This window comes from Trachemys scripta, chromosome 7 (assembly GCF_013100865.1).
Source record: "Trachemys scripta elegans isolate TJP31775 chromosome 7, CAS_Tse_1.0, whole genome shotgun sequence".
Classification (NCBI taxonomy): domain Eukaryota; kingdom Metazoa; phylum Chordata; order Testudines; family Emydidae; genus Trachemys; species Trachemys scripta.
In genome coordinates, this window is record NC_048304.1 from 69,484,256 (window position 1) to 69,504,263 (window position 20,008).

A 20,008-nucleotide genomic window follows, 5' to 3' on the forward strand; every position below is an offset into this window, starting at 1 on the left:
GCAGAGCAGAAGGCTGGGTGTGGGGGGGGTTCAGGGGTCAGGGCAGAAGGCTGGGTGTGTGTGGGGGAGTTCAGGGGTCAGGGCAGAGGGCTGGGGGGGTGGAGGTGCAGGGCAGAAGGCTGGGTGTGTGGAAGGGTTCAGGGCAGAGGGCAGTGGGGGTGGGGGGGGGTTCAGGGGTCAGGGCAGAGGGCTGGAAGGGATATGCCCTGTTTCACCCCCTTCCCCAAGGTCCCGTCCCTACCTCTTCTCTGTCTCCTCTACGGAGCAGGGAGCATGCTGCCACTCATCCCCCTCCCCCTCGCAAGGGCAATCAGCTGATTGGTGCAGGGAAGGAGAGGAGGAGGGGCAGGAAAGCACCATGCTGGGGGAAGAAGCGGGGGAGGGGGAAGCTTGGCTGCCGCAGGACCAAGCTTCTGCCTCCTCCCCCGCAGGGGAGAGCAGTGGGCGGGGGGGCTGAGTGGGGCTGGGGGCAGGGACCTCAACAGCATGCCACTCAAAATCAGTTTGCGTGCCGCGTTTGGCACGCGTGCCGTAGGTTGCCGACCCCTGCTCTAAAGTTTTACATAGTTTTGTTTTTAAGTGCAGTAATGTAACCAAAAAACCTCCATTTGTAAGTTGCACTTTCATGATAAAGAGATTGCACTACAGTTCTTGTATGAGGTGAATTGAAATATACTATTTCTTTTGTTTATGATTTTTACAGTGCAAATATTTTTAATAAAAAATAATGTAAAGTGATCACTGTACACTTTGTATTCTGTGTTGTAATTGAAATAGATATATTTGAAAATGTAGAAAAACACCCAAAAATATTTAATAAATTTCAATTGGTATTCTATTGTTTAACAGTACAATTAATCACGATTAATTTTTTTAATCACGTGAGTTAACTGTGATTAATCGACAGCTCTAGAATAAAGCAGACCTCTGGCAAGAACCTTAAACCCTGAGTGATCATCCCAGTTTCTTGTTACTTTCTCCTGCTTTTTTTGAATAAGGTTACTGTTATCTCAAAACAACTGAAATCCAGAGATGCTTGGCCTGAATACCAGAAAAGCTTATGCCCAAATAAATTTCGTAGTCTCTAAGGTGCCACAAGGACTCCTCGTTGTTTTTGCTGATACAGACTAACATGGCTACTACTCTGAAAAGAGTCCATTATTCCAGCAGCTATATCCCATTTTGATGGGACCCTATCATAAGCTAGAGTGTGTAGGACAGACTTGACCCACAGCACTTGACAGACAGCACCTTTCCTGCTGAGCCAAAACCCCAGTAGTAAATCAAAGCACCACAATGAAGTTGGAGCAACCATACACTGCCTGAGCTGCTGCTGTGTTTCTGACAGACAGTTACAATGAGGTCTTGCCTACTTATAGACCCATTCGATCTCATGGATCTTCTTGAAAGAGTAGGAAGTATTAAGTCTGGTGTTGTGGATAAATTCTGCCCTTTTTCATCATTTCCACTCTATTTTGAATTAGAAAAAGTATCTTTGCCTCTTGTCCTAGATTGTTACATGGGGGTGCTATATGGTATAAGACAGCTTCACCCGGAGGTAGCTGCATTTCACTGGTGGACGACGGGATCCTTGGGGACCATTTGTATTTCATTTCATATTTCAGGTTGTAAAGTACGTTGGAATTCTTTTTGCCATGAAAGTTGCTGCATTTAGGATTATTGTTCTCATCCTGCTTTGCTAGCAACCAGCTGTGTCACCATGGCCATATGGTGCCACCCTTCCCACCCTTTGGCTGTCTTGTCTCATTAGTCCCTGTCCCAAAGAGCTTACAATCTATCTCCACGGGCTTGTACAATGCCTCACACAATGGGGCCTGATCTCTGGGGGGCCTCTAAGCATGATCTGGTTACACATATACCTAATAATTATTCTAAGCTAGTGTTTAGTCCCCTAGAAACCACCTGTTTTCTAGAGGTGCATGGCTAGCACTGACAAATCTGAGTGGGATATTGAATGAATCTTGTGCATGTAAAGCAAACTCCCAGCCAAACTAGGGCTGATCGCTCACCTGCTCCGATGAGTTAGGGCAGGTCTATACTAAATTGCTACAGCGAAGATGCTACTATGCCAACAGGAGAGCTTCTCCCATCGGCATAGTTAATTCACCTCCACGAGAAGTGGCAGCTAAGTCAATGGGAGAAGCTCTCCTGTGGATGTAACTTTGTCTACTCCAGGGTTCAGGTCAGTATAACTACATTGCTCGGGGTGTGGATTTTTCAGGGGCAGTGCCTGCCATTGTGTTTCTTTCTATAGCCTTGTGTAAACATTTTCCAAACACTGATTCTGCTCCGCTAGTGTCAGTGACATTGGGCAGCATAGTGTAAACAGGCCACTGACATCCATTTCAGGTAATGCTGTTCAGAGCAGGTCTAACTGATGCAGTACTTAACACCAATGGAAGCTGTTAAGATCAATAAAGCTGAACTGGTGCTGGCACCCAGGGGAAATGTTTGCATATGTTCCCCTGTGTAAACAAGATTCTTGTGTGCTGGGGCCTGAGATCCGGGATCTCTTTGTTGTACTTCTAGATCTGATTTAGTGTGTGGGCTTGAACAATACTTGTCTACCTCACAGGGCTGTTGTAATTATTTACTGTCCTGTATTTGATTGTTTACGGAACAATAAACACTGTTAATCTGAAATAAACTCCAGAAGATTATGAAGGTGTTATCCAGTGCAGCATGTGCTAGGCTGGCAGTCAAGCATTCCGATTGTAGTCCCCACTGGGCCATTCGTTTGCTGTGGTAGTTAACCCAATCTGTAAAGCAGGGATGCTAATGCACTTTACAAAAGTGGGCAATATCTGTGGATGAAAAGTACTAGCTTTATTAATAAGCTGTTACAGACAACAATGATTCTTGACATTCAAACTAAACTGTTCTTTCTCCATGTCATGTCCTTACTCTAAGTAAAGTGACTGCAATGTCTCTAGTACAGTAACTCCTCACTTAAAGTCATCCTGGTTAACGTTGTTTTGTTGTTATGTTGCTGATCAATTAGGGAACATGCTTGTTTAAAATTGTGCAATGCTCCTTTCTAACGTCGTTTGGCAGCTGCCTGCTTTGTCCACTGCTTGCAGAAAGAGCAGCCCGTTGCAGCTGGTGGGGGCTTGGCATCAGCTCCTCCTATCAGCTCCCTGCTCCCCTAAGTTTGGTGTGCAGCAGCTGCCCAGCAGGCTATCAATTGCAGCTGTCCCTCCCCCCACTGCCATGTGCTACTCCAGCCCTCTGCCTTGGAGCTGCTCCCCGAGACTCCTGCTTGCTATGCGGGGGGGAAGGGAAGGAAGAGGGGGGCTAATGTCAGGGTGTCCCCCTCCACCCTGCTCCTGTACCTGGCTTACCCCATCTTCCATAGAGCAGGGGGGACACATGACAGGGCTAAGGATGGCGGGAGATTGCTAGCAGCAGCTGCGGTCTCAGAAAGCTGATCTAATTAACAAGGCAGTGTACTTAAGAGTAGGGTCAGCGTACTTAAAGGAGCAATGCGCATCTCTCTCTCACACACACACGGTGTGTGTCTCTGCGATGCTGTCTCCCCTCCCCTCCCTCCATTCCTGCTGCCTTTCAGAGTGTGAGAGATAACCCTTGAGGGCTCAGCCAATTGCTAGTTCATCATTTAGCAGTAAGGCATTCCCTGGGAAATATCCCACCCTCTGACTCCTCCACCTCAACCAAGCTTCACAATCATCATCACTGTGTACCAGTATTACATTGTTTGTTTAAAACTTATAGTGTGTGTGTGCATATATATATATATATATAGTCTTTTGGCTGGTGAAAAAAATTTCCCTGGAACCTAACCCCCGCATTTACATTAATTCTTATGCGGAAATTGGATTAGCTTAACAGCATTTTGCTTAAAGTCACATTTTTCAGGAACATAACTACAACGTTAAATGAGGAGTTACTGTAATCTTCAAGCAGATTTTTTAGAAAAAGACTTAAGTGTGTTTTTTCTTCACAGATTCAGGTCTTAAAAGTGAGGAAATCATGGTGGACACTGTCTTGGCACCATGGACAATAATCCTGGTGATCTTTGCTTCAGTGCTGATAATGAGCTTTCTGATGTTTCTCCCCCCTGTTGCCGTGGTGATCTGGAAAATGAAGCATATGCCCCAGATCTCTTTGCATGGAACTGTATAACCAGGCCTAATGGACAAAGAATCCTGCAACTAAACAAGCTACAAACTTACTCACAACTAGCAACTATTTAATAGGATCCATCACAAAAAAATGAGCTTTTCCCAGGCCTATGGCTGCTGAGGTCCTGCACGACACTATATATATAACTTTATATTAACTTGCTATAGTTCCTACCACTCTTCCTACATCTAATTGACTGCACTGTACTTCATATCACTTGTTTCTTGGATTGTGCTTCTATTTATGACCATAACTGACCAACGTATGACAAAAAAAAAAACAAGTAGCACATGCCTTTGTAGTTATGACCACTTGTAAACAGCACCAAAAAGACACAAGGTAACTATATTAGTCTGAAAAGCATGGTAAGCCCTGATAGATATATATATATAGTTTGATAGAAGCTGAATATATTTTCCCTCAAAGGGAACAGTGCAATGAATGGCATAGTCATTGCTATTAATTAACCACAGTCTTGTGTCTGTTTGGTTTGAAAACTTGTTCTTCTGTTTTGACCATTTCTTGTTGTTGTTGGGTTTTTGGTTGGTTGGGTTTTTATTTAATTTTTTCCCCAAAATTCTAAGTGTCACAACACAAAGCTATCCCCATCCCTTGGCTAGAATTCTTATGTTCTTTATAACCCAGTGCTCAAAGCTCAACGGTGCAAATGTAAAACACAAACTGTGGCAAGTTAAAGCACACATGCTGCAGGAATTTCCCCTGAATTGTAGTGACCGAATTTACTATGGAAAACAGAATGTGATTATTTAGGTTTAAATATGTCCTGTAGTTTGTGTTCCTTAGTGTGCCTTAGCACTTCTCAAACTGAATATTTGAGAATATTTGAGTCCCAAAGGAGGGACTAGGACAATTAAAAGCTTATTAGCACTCCTATCAGGAAAGCAACCTCCAGCATTTTATGTCGAACATACCCAATGTCATAAAAGACTGTGGGCCTGATTCTGCCCTTCTCATGCTGCGTTTAATAGGATGATTTGTATTATATGTGGTTAATGCTTTCCACTACTATGCAGGTTTGCTCTGAGCCACATTCTGATCTGTGTAAATCTGGCATAAACATGTGCCACTGATCAGACTCTGTAGTTTGTCCCTTTATTGGTCACTATTATGTCAACTTTAAATAATAATAATAATTAATAATCAAGAGGCTAAGTCCTGTTGTTCTTACTCAGGCAAAAGTCTATAAAGTTTAGTCTAAACAAGGCTCAAAGACTAGATTTCTTTATTTTGGGGGGGGGAAAAAGAGAAACAAGTCTGCTTCTTTTGAAAGGAGATAGCAATACTTTTTGTCTCACATGTAGGGAATTAAGCTACTGCCTGCAGTGTAACTGACTGAACCAGAAGACTTTTTTCTCTTTCCCTTGGCATCCTTTTCCACTTCCATCTAATAAATAAAGGAGGATTGTTCTGTTTAGTTATTGGGCTGAAATCAAATATTCTAGGTAATTTTACAGTCTGGTTTTTTATTTACTGACTTTTTAAAGCTATAACTTCACTTCTCAGATGCACAAAGTACAGTTGCCCTAAAATGACCTTCAGTGTCCTTGACGATAATGGCTAATGAGAGGGAAGGCTACTGAGGGCCAAGTGCAGCATAACAACGCTCTTTCTTTGGAACTACTGCTAAGAGTCATGAGGATTGGAAAAAGGAACTGATATGAAAAAGAACACGAACTGTGGGGGTGTCTGTTATCAGAGCTGTGGACATGGTGTACAGTCAACAAAAAAATAGAACAGAAACCTTCCAGACTCAGATAGCTTAGAAAACTAAGTAGCCACCAAACCCTTTGTTTATGTTTCATAATTGTTTGCTATCATGTTCTGTAACTATGTCACCCAACACAGATTAGTGCCGTATTTGAAAAGGACCTGGGATTGTTTTCTCGCTTTCTGCTCCAGGTGACCAACAGCTAAGTATTCTTTTCCTCTTCATGTTTCTCATTTAACTTGCTAAATGGTGATTAGATTTTTAGCAAAATGGGCTTAGCCTCAATCCTCCTCCAAACTTAAATGAGAGACCAAATCATTGTGTATCTCTTCTACCAAACCTGCCTCAGTATTGGATTGGAATCAGACAAGGAAGTATAGAAGGGATGTGGTTGGAAGCTATTGAAATCTTTCACGCAGCTAAGGGATTTGTACCCTCTCTGAAGGTAATGCATGAAGATGGGCTACTGCAAGTTCAAGGCCATGTGTCTCAAAACTCTTACAAGTGACATCATTAAAGGTGCCTAGAAAAGTTCCATGCTAGCAGCCATCTGTGGTTAAATCCTCTGAAGAAGAATTTAGTGCTTAATTGAAGGGTCAAGGTAAAATAACCAGAGACATTCATGATCCTAGTAGAGCATGTAAAAGTAGACCATGCTCTCCCAACTGTCTAGCCTTTGCGAGTGGCAAAAGTGACTTATGCTGCTTGCTTATAACCATCAATTGAGTTCATTACACAGTTCATTGCTAAGGCCAGCTAAATAATGGGGGAAGGGGAAATAATGACACTTTTTTCCTATGCGAAACTCAGAACGTACAGACATTTTCAGCGAGGCATGTCCATGGGCATTTAAAGTGTATAAACTCTCCAACGTTCTTGGCTATTGAGTATCATTAACTTTGCTCCTGCTCTGCTAAAAAATGTAGGCAGGAGTTGGAGGTTTGTGTGACATTAGGCATAGACTAGAAGTTAGTGCAAGATGTCCATTTGTAGCTAATCTGTTTAAAGGAATAACTGCACATGGGTCTTCACTGAAAACAGATATACTTGCATAGGTTTTTTAATCTGTTTTTCATTAGCTCATGTGAGCTACTATTTGCTCTGTTGTGTTGCAATACATCTTCATTGGCAATGAAGTTGAAAATCCAGCTAATCTCATTTTATCTATTTATCAAAAAGTCTGCTAGGCTTGGCCAAACTGAGTAAATAGCTTTTACCACAGTGGTACATGATGCATCTCTAAACGGTTAATGCAAAATTTCCAAGCTGTCATTTAATCAGACTTGCTATATCATTATACCATTGATGGGACTCCAGGCACTGTTATATCATCACTTTTCTATGGCATACAGTCCATTTCAAAACACTTTTCAGGGGTTTTGCACTCTATTTGTAGACCAGGCTATTAAAAAAGACACGCTTGTTTTACACACAGAGAGGGGATAGCTTCCTGAATGGACAGTTAATATCTTATAAATAAAATATAGAATTTTTAACAAAATGACCTTTTTAAAAATGTGTCTACTTTAAAAATGTAATTAATATCTCAGTGCTATCATTCCATATTCACTAAATGGTCTTAGATTTGACACATAAGTGGTCTCAGAATCTTCACATAGATGGCCTTCGTTTTGTCATTTGGTTGGCGTGAGTTTTGCACTTTAAAAGGGCTCAGGAGTGGTCTCAATTTTGCCACTTTAGTAGGGTGATTTTGGTATTTAAGTGGTTGCAGGGGTAACTTTTCCCACGGAAATCATCCCAGTTTTGCCACTTAAATGCCAAAATCACCCCACTAAGTGGCAAAATTGAGACCACTTAAGTGACAAAAGTCACCATACTGAGATACTTCAATGAGCTCTTTAATGAGATGATTTATGTGGCAAGTCCCCCCTTAGACTTCTTAAGTGGCAAAAGTCTCCTAATGTGGCAAAACTGAAACTATTCAAGTACTAAAACTGGAATATCTTAAGTAGGAGAAGTTACCTCAGAGATAGCACTAATATGGGACTAGTAAGACACTAGTAAGCACTAGATAGCACTAGTAAGGCAACTAAAGTGGCAAAACCACCCCCCAGGACCAATTAAATGGCAATCACATCCGAGACCACTTATATGGAAAAAATGGGACTCCCTGAGTGGCAAAAAACACCTCTTAGACCACTAAAGGGGTAGAACTGGGAACATCTACGTGGGAAAAGTCACCCCAAAGGCCACTAAAATGGCAGAAGTCACCACACTAAAATGGCAAAACAGGGGCCATTTAAGTGGCTAAAATCAACCAAGAGACTGCTAAAGGGACCACTAGTGGTAAAGACCACTTAAACAACAAAATCGGGGCCACTTAAGTGGCAAAAATAACTCATGAGACCACTAAAGTGGACGACACCAAAGCTGGGAGTGGTTGCAAGCATTTCGGAGGGCAGGATTTAATTTCAAAATGACCTTATAAATTAGAGAATTGGTCTGAAATCAACAAGATTAAATTCAATATAGATAAGTGCAAAGCAAATGTACAACTACAAAACGGGGAATAACTGTCTAGGCAGTAGTACTGCTGAAAAAGATCAGTCCAGGATTGTTAAACTGACATGAAGAAAGTTTGCGCATTCACTACTCATGCACTACCTGTTCCCTAGATAAAGAGAAGACTTCAGTCTCCAAGGCTGTCAATTAAGCATCTTTCATCAGCACTGAACAAATTTAATCTACATAATTGAACACTTTCTTTATTACATGATACACACGTTGGGAAATAGACCGTACTGCCTTAGCTTCAGCTCTGAATTCTATGCAAACTCCATATTTGTGCGCATCTAAGGGCTGAAGTTAGTTCAAATGATGGATGTGCTCTTCAACCCTTCCTAAAAATGCCACATGTTCATTGATCTGAGAACTATCCCATTAGATTGATATGAATTGACCTGCCTTTAGCTTTTAAAATATCCTATGACAATAACAAATATAGTAACCCACCTGCCTGCGCTACGTTTGTTGAACCATACACCTAGTTACCACACAATATACAATCAATTGCCATTTCACATTTCTGAGAGACATCCTTCTCAGCCTCAGCAAGTTCTCTGAGGAAGATTTCTATCTGCTCGCTTTCAGCAGTGGCATTGGCTATTGTTTGTTGACAGCACATGTGAGTGGGGAAGTATGCAGACTTGACTCCACTGATGGCAATTGGTGAGGCTGTAAAGACAAAAGGAGATTAATTACAAATCTGAAACCAGTGGACTAGGCATGGCAAGGGAGTTTGGGTAGTGGCCCCAGAGAAACTATATCCACCCCTACCAAGTGAAGTTCAGGAATAGCTTTTGCTGTCTGAAATAAAGCTGCTCCTCATTTTGACCCTCGCAATCAGCTCAAGTAAGAGTGAAATGAGTCTCCATAGTTCAGAGTGGAATGCTTTTATCAAACACAGGAAGGATGGCCTGGTGGGCAAGGCACTGAAGTAAGACTCAAAAAGTCTGTGTTCTATTCCTGACTCTCTCCCAGACTTCATATGTGACACATAATCTCTCTAGTCTTCATCTGTAAATGGTAGATGATAATGCTTTCTGTGTGCTCCCCTTTGTCCATCCTATTTATTTAGATGCTTTGGGGAAGAAATTGCCTTTTTATAGTGACTTGCACAACAGGTCCCTAATTGGGTTCCTTGCGCACTACTGTAATATAAATGGCAATCCTTCCTACTAATATCATTCCATGCATTGATACACTATCTACAGAAGACGTCAGAATCCACACATTGATCATCAAGCACACAAAAATAAAGTAGAATATATGTTCAGGTATAATGTCATAAAAGGTACCGCACGCACCAAGATGATTATTGGCTAATAAATGTGAAAAACAAAGCTGAAACACAAAGTTGACCTTTCCTTTACTGTGGGTTTAAAGCTAACAGTATTTCTAAACTTGCAGTAAATAAAACGGTACTATTACCCATATTGGAATATTTGCTAGTTAGAATTTTGGGAGTTTTCTTAAATCAGTGGTTTCCAGGGGTCCGCAGACTATATCTAAGATTTACAAAGGGTCCGCACCTCCATTCGAAATTTTTTAGGGGTCCACAAATTAAAAAAAAGTTGAAAACAACTGTCTTAAATAATAACAGGTTTCAGAAATACTCACAGATACAATCAGCCAGCCTGTTTCCACCAACTAGTTGTGTTGTCCAGGAATAACCAGTAGACTCTCCACATTTCTCATATACCCTGCTTCGTCTCAGAAATCCAAAGTCATAACCCTTGTGTAACACACATGAAAGATATTCTATGAATTAGATGACATCACTGAATCATGTTTACTACAATAAACTGTAATATTAGTCCACCGGATTTCAATGAGAGTACTTGTGTTAATAAATTTATACATGTTTGCAGAATCAAGGCCTTCATTCGTATATATGTGTGGTGATATATCAGGAGTTACAATATTAATTGGCAAATTGGAGGGAGTGAGAAGAAAGGCAAAAAAGAAGGAATTTAAAAGGATCTGAAACTATGATGAAAAAAAGGCAAATATAATCAGATGGCAGTTATAGGATAAAAACCTTGGGAGGAAATAACATTAAGGAGGCATGATTTAAGGTGTAAAATTAAGGAGTATTGACTTAGAACTAAAACAGGGGGAACAACAAGTTAAGTATCAGGACTCCATGAGACAACAAAGGAGGTGACTAGGTGTTTAGAGTCCAACAAATCCAATAAAACCAACCATAATGTGAAGTCATAATGAAATCTTCCTTTAGACAGGTCAAAAAAAATACAGCACAATTCTGTTCTGCAAAATCCTTCCTATTCCAAGCATCATTCCCCCCAATACAGATGGTGAATTATGGCGAGTGTGGAAAAGAACTCCAGGGGCTGATCTTGTTTGCATAGGCACACCCACTCGCCTGGCATGAAACAACAGCAACTCAAAGTGGTTACTTTGGCTGGTGTGGGATCCCCAATTTCTCTGTTATTGGGGCAGGAAGAATAAAGTTTTGTTACCCTGATTCTGTGAATCAAAGCCAGTGGAACTGTTGTATGACAGAAGGACTGAGGGAGTCCTTCACCATTACCTAAGTAGCACTTGCTTGACAAGGGGCATGGGTTACAAAACCCAGTGAATGGAGAGAGGATGGGGACAGGTATTTGTACCTGATGGGATGGGCCCCTCTCTGAGGGGTTGAAACACCAATTGCACTATCCCCTCTCTCCACTGTTGAATATCAGAGCTAAATTTGATTCCATTAGAAGTCTAGTTACAGACTGCTGAGCTGAATTCACTTTGGGCCAATGGTGCACTAGCACTGGGGCTCCCCTACTACTATGAGCTGAAATTGCTAAGAGCTGAAATCACAGAAGAGCTGAGATCACTGAGGCTGTGTTAACTAGTGGGGGAGCCTGAAGCTATATTGCTAAGCGGCTGGCGGAGCAGCGAGCAGAGTGGAGCCTTGCGAGCGGAGTGGAGTGGCTGGAGGAGCAGCGAGCAGAGCGGAGCCTTGTGGGAGCGGCCCAAGGGATGGCTGAAGTGGAGCAGAGCTGAGCGGCTCACAGGTCGGTGAGCAGAGTGGAGCAGCTGCCAGAGCAGTTCGTGGGACTGCGGGAGCAGCTCACGGGGCAGCTGGTGGGGTGGAGCGGCTTGTGGTGAAGGCTGCGGCGGAACCCCGTCGGCCTCGGATCACATAAGGTGCCCCTTAACACCCTGCGTGCCCCCCCCCCCGAACTCTGGAGCTGCACTGACCAGGGACAGAGACTTTGGGGGGTTGTTGGACTTTTGGGACTTTGGTGAACCTTGGGTTGCTGGTTTCAAGAACCCAAGGGAAAGGACACAGCCCAACTTGCTGGGGTGGGTTTTTTCGCTCATGGTTTGTGTTATGAATCCTGTTTGTGGTGTTTTTTCCAATTTAATGCTGATGTCATTTACCTCATGTTATTAAACATTTTCTGTTACACTCAGACTCCGTGCTTGCGAGAGGGGAACTATTGCCTCTTAGGGGCGCCCAGGGGGTGGTATGTAATTGTCCCAGATCACTGGGTGGGGGCTCGAGCCGGTTTTGCATTGTGTTATTGAAACAGAACCCCTAGATACAGAACCCGGCCCTTGTTGCTGCCAACTTAGATGGGCAGAAGGGTTACACAGACAATAAATGCACAGCGATATATGGACATATGTTCATACAAAGATTAGGCTAAGGGTAGCCTTCAAACTTAACACTGTGATCGAAGTATTCAAATATGTCTGTGATGGGTGAAGGAAAGAACTAGAAAAGAAGAGGATAGATGAGACCAGAGGTTTCAACACATACCTTTCAGGGTAGAAGGGCTACTGTATTAATGCACTGAGTTATTATAATACTAACTGTAAAATGTGTACAATACCTGGTTACACATTGGCTTGCAGTACTGGACGCTGTCAATGCTGACACACACAAGACCACCATTTTGGGGAGCCACTGGAACAGGGCAATTTTTTGGCATGAAGGCCTTGCAAGCTTTAGAAAGAGAAAATAATTCAGCGCATTGGAAATTTGGCAACCTTACAAAATTATGCCGTGTATGATAGGGTCAGGCCAGACAGCTACAGGAGAGTGCAGGGAAGGAAGGTACTAGCCTCAGGATAAGCAGGTCCCTCTTCCCCTGGTAACTGAGCAGGGGTTACTCCAGGTTAATTAGGACACCTGGAGCCAATTAAGAACCTGCCAGAATGGGTTAAAAACCTCCCCCCAGCCAGTCAGTGTGGGTGATAGGTGTTGTGAGAATGAAGCTAAGTGGTGTGGAAGCTGACAAGGACCAGGGGAGAACTCCACAGGTATAGTGATTGGGGAGAAACCCTACCCTAAACAGGAGCTAAGGACCCTTCCAGGTCCAAAGACCTGAAGAAAAGGACCCTGCCAGAGGGGAGAGATTGAGCTGTGCATTTGGTGTGGTGCTGCCATATCTGGAAGGGCTACTAGAGACTAGGGGCTCTCCCTCCCCTGCAGGAGGATTAGGAGGAACCCTGCCCAAGCAAAGTGGGAACAATAAGCCAAGGGGCATGGGGAAGTAACTCAGGAAAACTGACAGCATGAGGCTGCTATTTGTTGGGGCCTGGAGTAGAGGATGGGACTGCCCTCCTGCCCTTCTTTTCCTCTCACTGGATGTCCACCAAGGAGGCCAGAAGTCCTAGTGAGGGCCTAACAGGCCCAGAAATGGGAAGGCTGGTTGGAGACAGAATTTACCTGCCCACTATACACTGGGGGAGGGGGGATTCTGAGAGGCAAGAAGCTATCCTGACCAACTGCTAGAAAGAAGCACGGGACCCACTGAGGCAGAGAAGAAGCCCTGCTACATGTGATTGAAACAAGTCATAATTGCACTCAATGCAATTATCACCATCAAATCTAGGGTCCACATTCTCTTCCATGCTTTTGTCTCTAAGTCTCGCTCAGGAGGCTCAGAGCACACACTTTTCATGAAAATATTAGTTTTGTCAAACACAATTTTCCATCAAAAACTGTTTTGATAGAATGATCTTGACCAGACCTAGCTGTTATGTTTTAAAAGTTCATCATGTTGTGTATGGCTCAGGTTGGCATTTATAATCAGTGCAGAGAAATTTGAAAATATCACATTTAAAATAATTCAGATATTAGACAGTTTTATGAAAAATATGATAAACTGCCCATTCCTCAGTGCTACAGATTCAATAAACCTACTTACTGCAGCTACTTACATTTCTTATAACATGAAAGGCTAGAAACATTTTGTTTTTAATAACATCTTAGGGTTTAGCTACACTGGTGCTGAAAAGTTAGTAATGTCCAATTCAAGGAGAAATATTCACACTAGCTTTGATCAAGCTAGCGTGCTAACTAGTATCTCTAGTGTAGACACAGCAACACAAGGGGTGGAACTGACAAGCTGCCCAAGTATGTATTTAAGATTTCAGACAGGATCATACTTATAGTAGCTAGTCCCTCCCATCATTTGCACCACCATGGTTATATATTTTTAGCATGCTAGGCTGATCAGAGCTAGTTACACCTTCCAGCTCCAGTGTAGACATTGTCTTAGATTCTGTAGAAAATGTGATCCCCAGAATAATACTCTTCACTACTTACTCAGGGGCATAACCCCAACTTTGAATACCTCTGGTCTAAAGCCTCGTTGTAAACACTAATATCCTCCCATTTTATGTAGATTGTGAGGAAAAGACTTGATAGGAGAAATGGACAATATTGCTTCCAAAATCTCAGTAAACATCATTTTCTGTGTTTGGACATGGCGAAGGAGGAGAACTGGACCCAAGGAATATATGTATCTGGAAGGAATCCATGTCCCCAGCCAGGCCCATAGCAATCCAGACAAGGATGTAGGTACACATGTGTGCAGTGTGTGGAGCTGCATAGGAGAACATCTCTTGCCTCTCAGATGCCCTTTGCATCTCAGCCTACTGTGGAGTGTCTAGAGGGCAGGCGGAACTGACGAGGCCCTTTTACCCTTGCTGGGGTTAGGGATGCTGGTGGCAGGATCTTCCTTTCCCCTCTGTCCCCATGAAGGAGAGGGAAACCAGCAAGGGGACAGATCTACCTGTAGCAGAAGGGAGGCTGTTAAGGGACTCAGAGCTTGGACAATTCTTCTCCAAATCCAGTTCAATATCTCTCGCTTCCTGGGTAGAAATTGAGGCAAAGGCCTCTCTGAGGTTGCTGGCTCTACACCTCTGGCTTTCTGGTCTGATTTCAAGGGCTAGGCCTTTGTGATGTCATTGACTAACCACATCTAAGCTTGCTTGTCTGAGGTCAAGGGACAGGCTGTTGTGAGATCACTGGTTCAGCATCTATAGCTTGCCAGACTGTTGATGGCACAGGCCCCTGTGAAGTTTCTTAGGCCCAGATCTTAAAAGGTATGTAGGTTTAGGCTTTAAGTACCTTTGAGGAGCTGGGACTTAATCATGATTTTTTCCTGTTGCTTCCACTTTAGACCTGATAAGTTCTCATTTTGTCAGCCAGCAAAGAGCAGGAGATGGGGTGGGGTTGGAAGAGCTGAAGGGGGTTGAATCTGACATTCTGGTTCAAGCCCATCATTAATGATGCCCAAAAAATTCCTCAGGCTAGTACACTATGAACATAGATTCCCCTTTTTCCAATAAAAGATAGGATCCTCACCTTCCCCTTGAACCTCTCTTAGGCGATTAAGTACCTGTTGCAATGACCATGCAAGGGAGTTGATTTCAGTTCTCTTATCATCGGGAAGCATTTCAAGGAAGCACTGAGAAAACGTCTGTGGAGGGAGGAAAGACTGGATTGTTAATGTGGGAAAGGCTTGTGAAATTCAGAGAAAAGAGAAATCTCATATTGTTTTTCATTATCGTAACAAAGATAATTTTTCCTAAAAATAATTAACCTAAACCTGAAATTTGTGTGCTTATAATCAAATCTGCTTAAATAAATGCAGAGACTCATGTGTTATTGCCGGAGAGCTCTGGGATATTGACCTTGGTTGTTTTATTTATATTATATATGTATAAGGAGCAGTGTAAAAGTGATTTTAAGCACAATTACCCCCACTGCCACCACATGCAACCTCTGATGCCTTCAGAATTACACAGAATTTGCAAAGAGAGGTGAGACAATAAGTAGGTACAAATCTGGGTTCCGTCAGAACAACCATGCTTGGATTTCCTAATGACCTAAGCGCTAAGGGTATGTCTACATTGTATTGTAAGCCCAACAGTCGACTGGTATTGGGGAACCTGGGCTTACGCATCTACATTGTATCTTAACCCTATGTTATGACTTTTCTAACCCGTGCTCGAACCTAGGGCTCTGGCATCCACACTGCAACGAGCAGGCCCCCAGAGTCCCTAGCATCCACCCCAAAATGTGCCTGCTCTAGCCCTATGACCATGGTGCACTGTGGGAAAACTTTACTGCCTACCCTGCTCATTACCAGGAAGCAGCTCACTTTCCAAAAGGCTTGATCGGTTCGTTCTCCATTGCGAACCCGGGAGGCTCTCTGATAGCGTGCTTGCAGATCAGTGATCAGAACAGAATGGGTTAATGCTGCCCTGAGCTACTCATTCACAGGGGGAAGGAGGTAGCTTCCATTTTCAAAAGAAGGGATTGCAGATTGTTGGAACAGAGAAGACTAAGAAAGTTGTCCCATGGAATTGTGGGATACTTCTGGAGACTCCCGGGACTCAAGACAAGCAGGGCTGCATCTACACTGCAAAGCAGACCCTGGGGCCTGGCATAACTCAAGCTCATACCTTCCAGCCCTACAGGGTCCCGGGACCCTGGGTCATCCTTCAGCTAGTACAATTGCAGTGTAGCTGCAAGGGCAGTTAGGCTTGAGCCTGGGCTTATGTTGCAGTGTAGCCATACCCTAAGACTACTGTGGTGCCAAGGAGAGCTGCAGGTGGCATGAGTGGAAGGAATAAAAAGCTGCAGTCCATGGATTGTCAGCAGAACCACTCCTCAGAACTGCAGCTGTCTGTGTGGTGGGTGTGCACCTTCTTTATGGTGAGAATGGAAAGAAGATCAAATGTATTTGCTTATCCCCCTGCCCCATCCCAGCTCCTCCATCTCCCTTCCTCTGCTCCACCCTTTCTCCAGTGCGAAAGGAGTCTTCTGCACAGAGTCCTGACATCCTGTTCCACCATTTCTTCACTGAGTGATTTGCTCCTAATAATGTTGTTAGTCCATATAAAGATGAGGCACAATTCCATGCAGAATCCTCCAGCCCATGGCTGCATTTATGCTTGTCTTGTACAGTCTTACAACTGAGGTGCAAACTCCAATCTGTCTGATTAGTAGGCAACAGCTCTACCAGCTGAACTAAAAGTGACCCTCTTCGTTCTGGTCTAGCCAGAAGGAACTGTTGCAGACTAGTGTACAATGTAAATCCCTCTTCTTTATACATCTTAAACCTCATCAGCTCCAGCCCCATACATACATACAGCTATGAGACCACAGAGTGTATAAAACCAGGTCTTTACCTTCACCTGATGATTCAAATCACTTAAATCAGCATTTTTACAATCAGCAGTTCCAGCTTCAATAAAATCTAAAAACAAACAGACAGGGCAGCATATATATCTGTTGATGCTTCTAAAAATAAAAAAAGGTACATTTTTCTCTGCCTGTTGGAATATTAGTGGAGCACTAAAAAAAGGTGAAGGGGGGGGACATTATTCTTATTATATTTATAATTACATGCACATTTTTCCTCCTTAGAGACTCATATCATAGGTACTAGCATCTGTTCTCAATGATATCACAACTAAAGAGACACTCGAACAGTGTAGGCCACATAACGCACTATTCTAAAAGGAAGTTAAAACCAAAGCAATGTCTTTAGCAGAGGATGACATCCTGATGCAATTATCAATATTTTGCTCATCCCATTCAGAAATACTTTGTGACATTTGTGGTGGGTAGGTTTGAGACCTAAACAGGTAAACTATGTCCATTTACCACATGGGACCAAATTCTGCTCTCAGTGACATGGATGTAAATCTAGAGACAGACCATTAATTTCAGAGGTGTTATTGTAGAATTATGCAAGTGTAACTCAGATCATAATCTGGCCTATAAAGTCCATTGGGAAGAGAGGATTACTACGGCAGTGGCTACTAGACTTTTGTCTTTGGAGACCTGGGTTTAAATCCTGGTTTAGGTCACAAGCAAAACTGAGCTTTGTTGGTTTTACCCAAATGTCTCCTCTGAGGAGGGTCTTCTAGCCCTCCAAGCCTGTACAGTAACTCCTCACTTAAAGTCATCCTGGTTAACGTTGTTACGTTGCTGATCAATTAGGGAACATGCTCATTTAAAGTTGTGCAATGCTTCCTTATAAAGTTGTTTGGCAGCCGCCTGCTTTGTCCACTGCTTACAGGAAGAGCAGCCCGTTGCAGCTAGGTGGTGGGGGCTTGGAACCACGGTGGACCAGCAGCCCCCCTATCAGCTCCCTGCTCCCTAAGTTCCCTGTGCGGCAGCTGCCCACCAGGCTACCAACTGCCAGCAGTTCAGCTGTCTCTCCCCTCACTGCCATGTGCTGCTCCTGCCCTCTGCCTTGGAATAAGGGGGCTAATATCAGGGTGTCCCCCTCCCCTCTGCTCCTGCCCCCCGCTTATCCCCTTCTCCATATAGAGCAGGGTGGGGACAGGACAGGGCTCAGGACGGAGAGATCTGGCCACAGCTGCTGTCTCAACTTCCTGATCTTTTTAAAAGCAATGTACTTAGAGTGGTGTCAACGTACTTAAAGGGGCAATGCACGTCTCTTTCTCTCTCTCACACACACGGGGGGGTGTCTCTGTCTGCCATGCTGTCTCCCCTCCCTCCATTCGTGCTGCCTTGTAGAGTGTAAGGCTACATTAACAACAATGTGTTAACCCTTGAGGACTCAGCCGAGTGCTAGTTCATCATTTAGCAGTAAGACATTTCCTGGGAAGTATCCCACTCTCTTCCACCCTCTGACTCCACCACCTCAACCAAGCTTCACAATCATCATTGCTGTGTACAGTATTAAATTGTTTGTTTAAAACTTATACTGTGGTGTGTCTGTGTATATATATACACATATACATATAAAATATAGTTTTTTGTCTGGTGAAAAAAATTACTCTGGAACCTAACCCCCCGCCCCCCATTTACATTAATTCTTATGGGGAAATTGGATTCGCTTAACGTCGTTTTGCTTAAAGTCGCATTTTTCAGGAACATAACTACAACGTTAAGCGAGGCGCTACTGTATATGCCAATATATTTGTTGGTCTAGTGAAAGGTATCACAACACCTACCTTTAGGGTTGCCAACCCTCCAGGATTGTCCTGGAGTCTCCAGGAATTAAAGATTAACTTTTAATTAAAGATAATGTCATGTGATGAAACCTCTAGGAATTCAGCCAACCAAAGTTGGCAGCCCTACCTACCTCGTCCATAGTTTTATTAGCACCAATACTGTCTTAGCCACAAGGTGAGATTTGGCCTAGTGCAGAGGGTTGTCATTAGAAATCAGAGTTCTAATGGTGCACCGGGCTTTGTGTGGGGCCCTCAGCATTGGGGTGAACTTCATCCTGAGTAGTTAAGTATGTATACTCCCTTTGAGGGGGGCAAAAAGATCTTAAAGGGGCCCCTGATGTCTCCCCTTGCCCTGTGTAAAGTAAATCCCATAGAGCCACCACAGCAGCTCTTACCTCACTCCCTGATCCCAATCCCTATCTCAGGGCACATGTTTGAGAGAAAAGTGGTCAAGCCAGGGAATTCCTACCTCCCAGGAATCTCTGGCTGCTTGATCCAGCCTTAATCAGCCAGGTGTAGGTTAGATTGAAGCTGCTTTTACTTATGCTGAGGACTGCTTTTGTCCCCCGCCATCCTAGGTTTAGCTGGAGAGGTGTAAATGTTGCTTAAAGCCACCTTTGCCCCACCTCCCTCACTTAGCTGCACAGAGGACAGCTCAGACAGCCCCACAGCATGGACTTCTTGTTAACTCTTCTTCTTATGCATGACTAGTGTATCTCCCTTTGAAATTACTGCTAGGTCCCTAGCTCACCCACTACCTCCCCTGAAAAGAAATGACAAACTTTATGATCACAGTTGTCTGGAATAAATCTATCTTCAAGTCCCACTGTAAAGACTGAAGGTGACAAATGGAAAATAGGAGGTTTAAAACAAACAAACCTTGCCTGTCAAACAAAGGGTGTCAAATAAATAATCTCTACCAGCATAGTAAGAACAAGCAAAGCAGAAAGAACAGGGATAACTTTGTGTGTATTTTTGCAAGATAAGATGGTTATGGTTCAAATTCTAGCTTGGATAGCTGAGGATATCAATTTTCAAATTCAAACCAACTGCAGAAGGTGCTCAAATGCCCATTTTAGACACCGCCTTGTCTATTTGGGTGCCTGAAGGTGGAAGTAGCTGCCTATCTTAGGCTGAAAATTGTTTTCTGTAAGGTATTATTAAAGACCGGTCACAACTTACCTGTAATAAGCCACACGGCACTGATGAAAAACAGCATTCTCCAGAGCAGGTGGGAGTTGTACTTCATCTCTGCTTCCGTGGAGCAGGTAGTAGTTACTCTTTCCTTGTGAAGTCAAAAACAGAAGTGCAAGGGAAGCACAGACAAGGCTGTATTTGCAC

General features: G+C 43.4%; 1 protein-coding gene across 1 annotated transcript; it reads right to left on the reverse strand.

Annotated features, from left to right (window-relative positions):
* Positions 1-8,357: 8,357 nt before the first annotated feature.
* On the reverse strand, positions 8,358-20,008 carry LOC117880448. Its single transcript, XM_034776638.1, has 6 exons — positions 19,850-20,008; positions 16,868-16,935; positions 15,036-15,150; positions 12,271-12,383; positions 10,034-10,148; positions 8,358-9,088 (listed from the first exon to the last, which is right to left on the reverse strand). Exons 1-6 carry the CDS (start codon positions 19,914-19,916, stop codon positions 8,898-8,900), a joined length of 669 nt encoding a protein of 222 aa, XP_034632529.1. The 5' UTR covers positions 19,917-20,008; the 3' UTR covers positions 8,358-8,897.

What these genes read in the sequence shown, in the direction of transcription:
- LOC117880448 (XM_034776638.1), bottom strand. Translation starts at nt 19,916, where the DNA reads ATGAAGTACAACTCCCACCTGCTCTGGAGAATGCTGTTTTTCATCAGT. An exon ending in AAGAGAGGTTCAAGGGGAAG is followed by an intron (nt 12,384 to 15,035) that starts GTGAGGATCCTA and finishes CTCTTTCTAAAG; the next exon opens with CTTGCAAGGCCTTCATGCCA. An exon ending in CAGGCTGGCTGATTGTATCT is followed by an intron (nt 9,089 to 10,033) that starts GTGAGTATTTCT and finishes TTGTCTTTACAG; the next exon opens with CCTCACCAATTGCCATCAGT.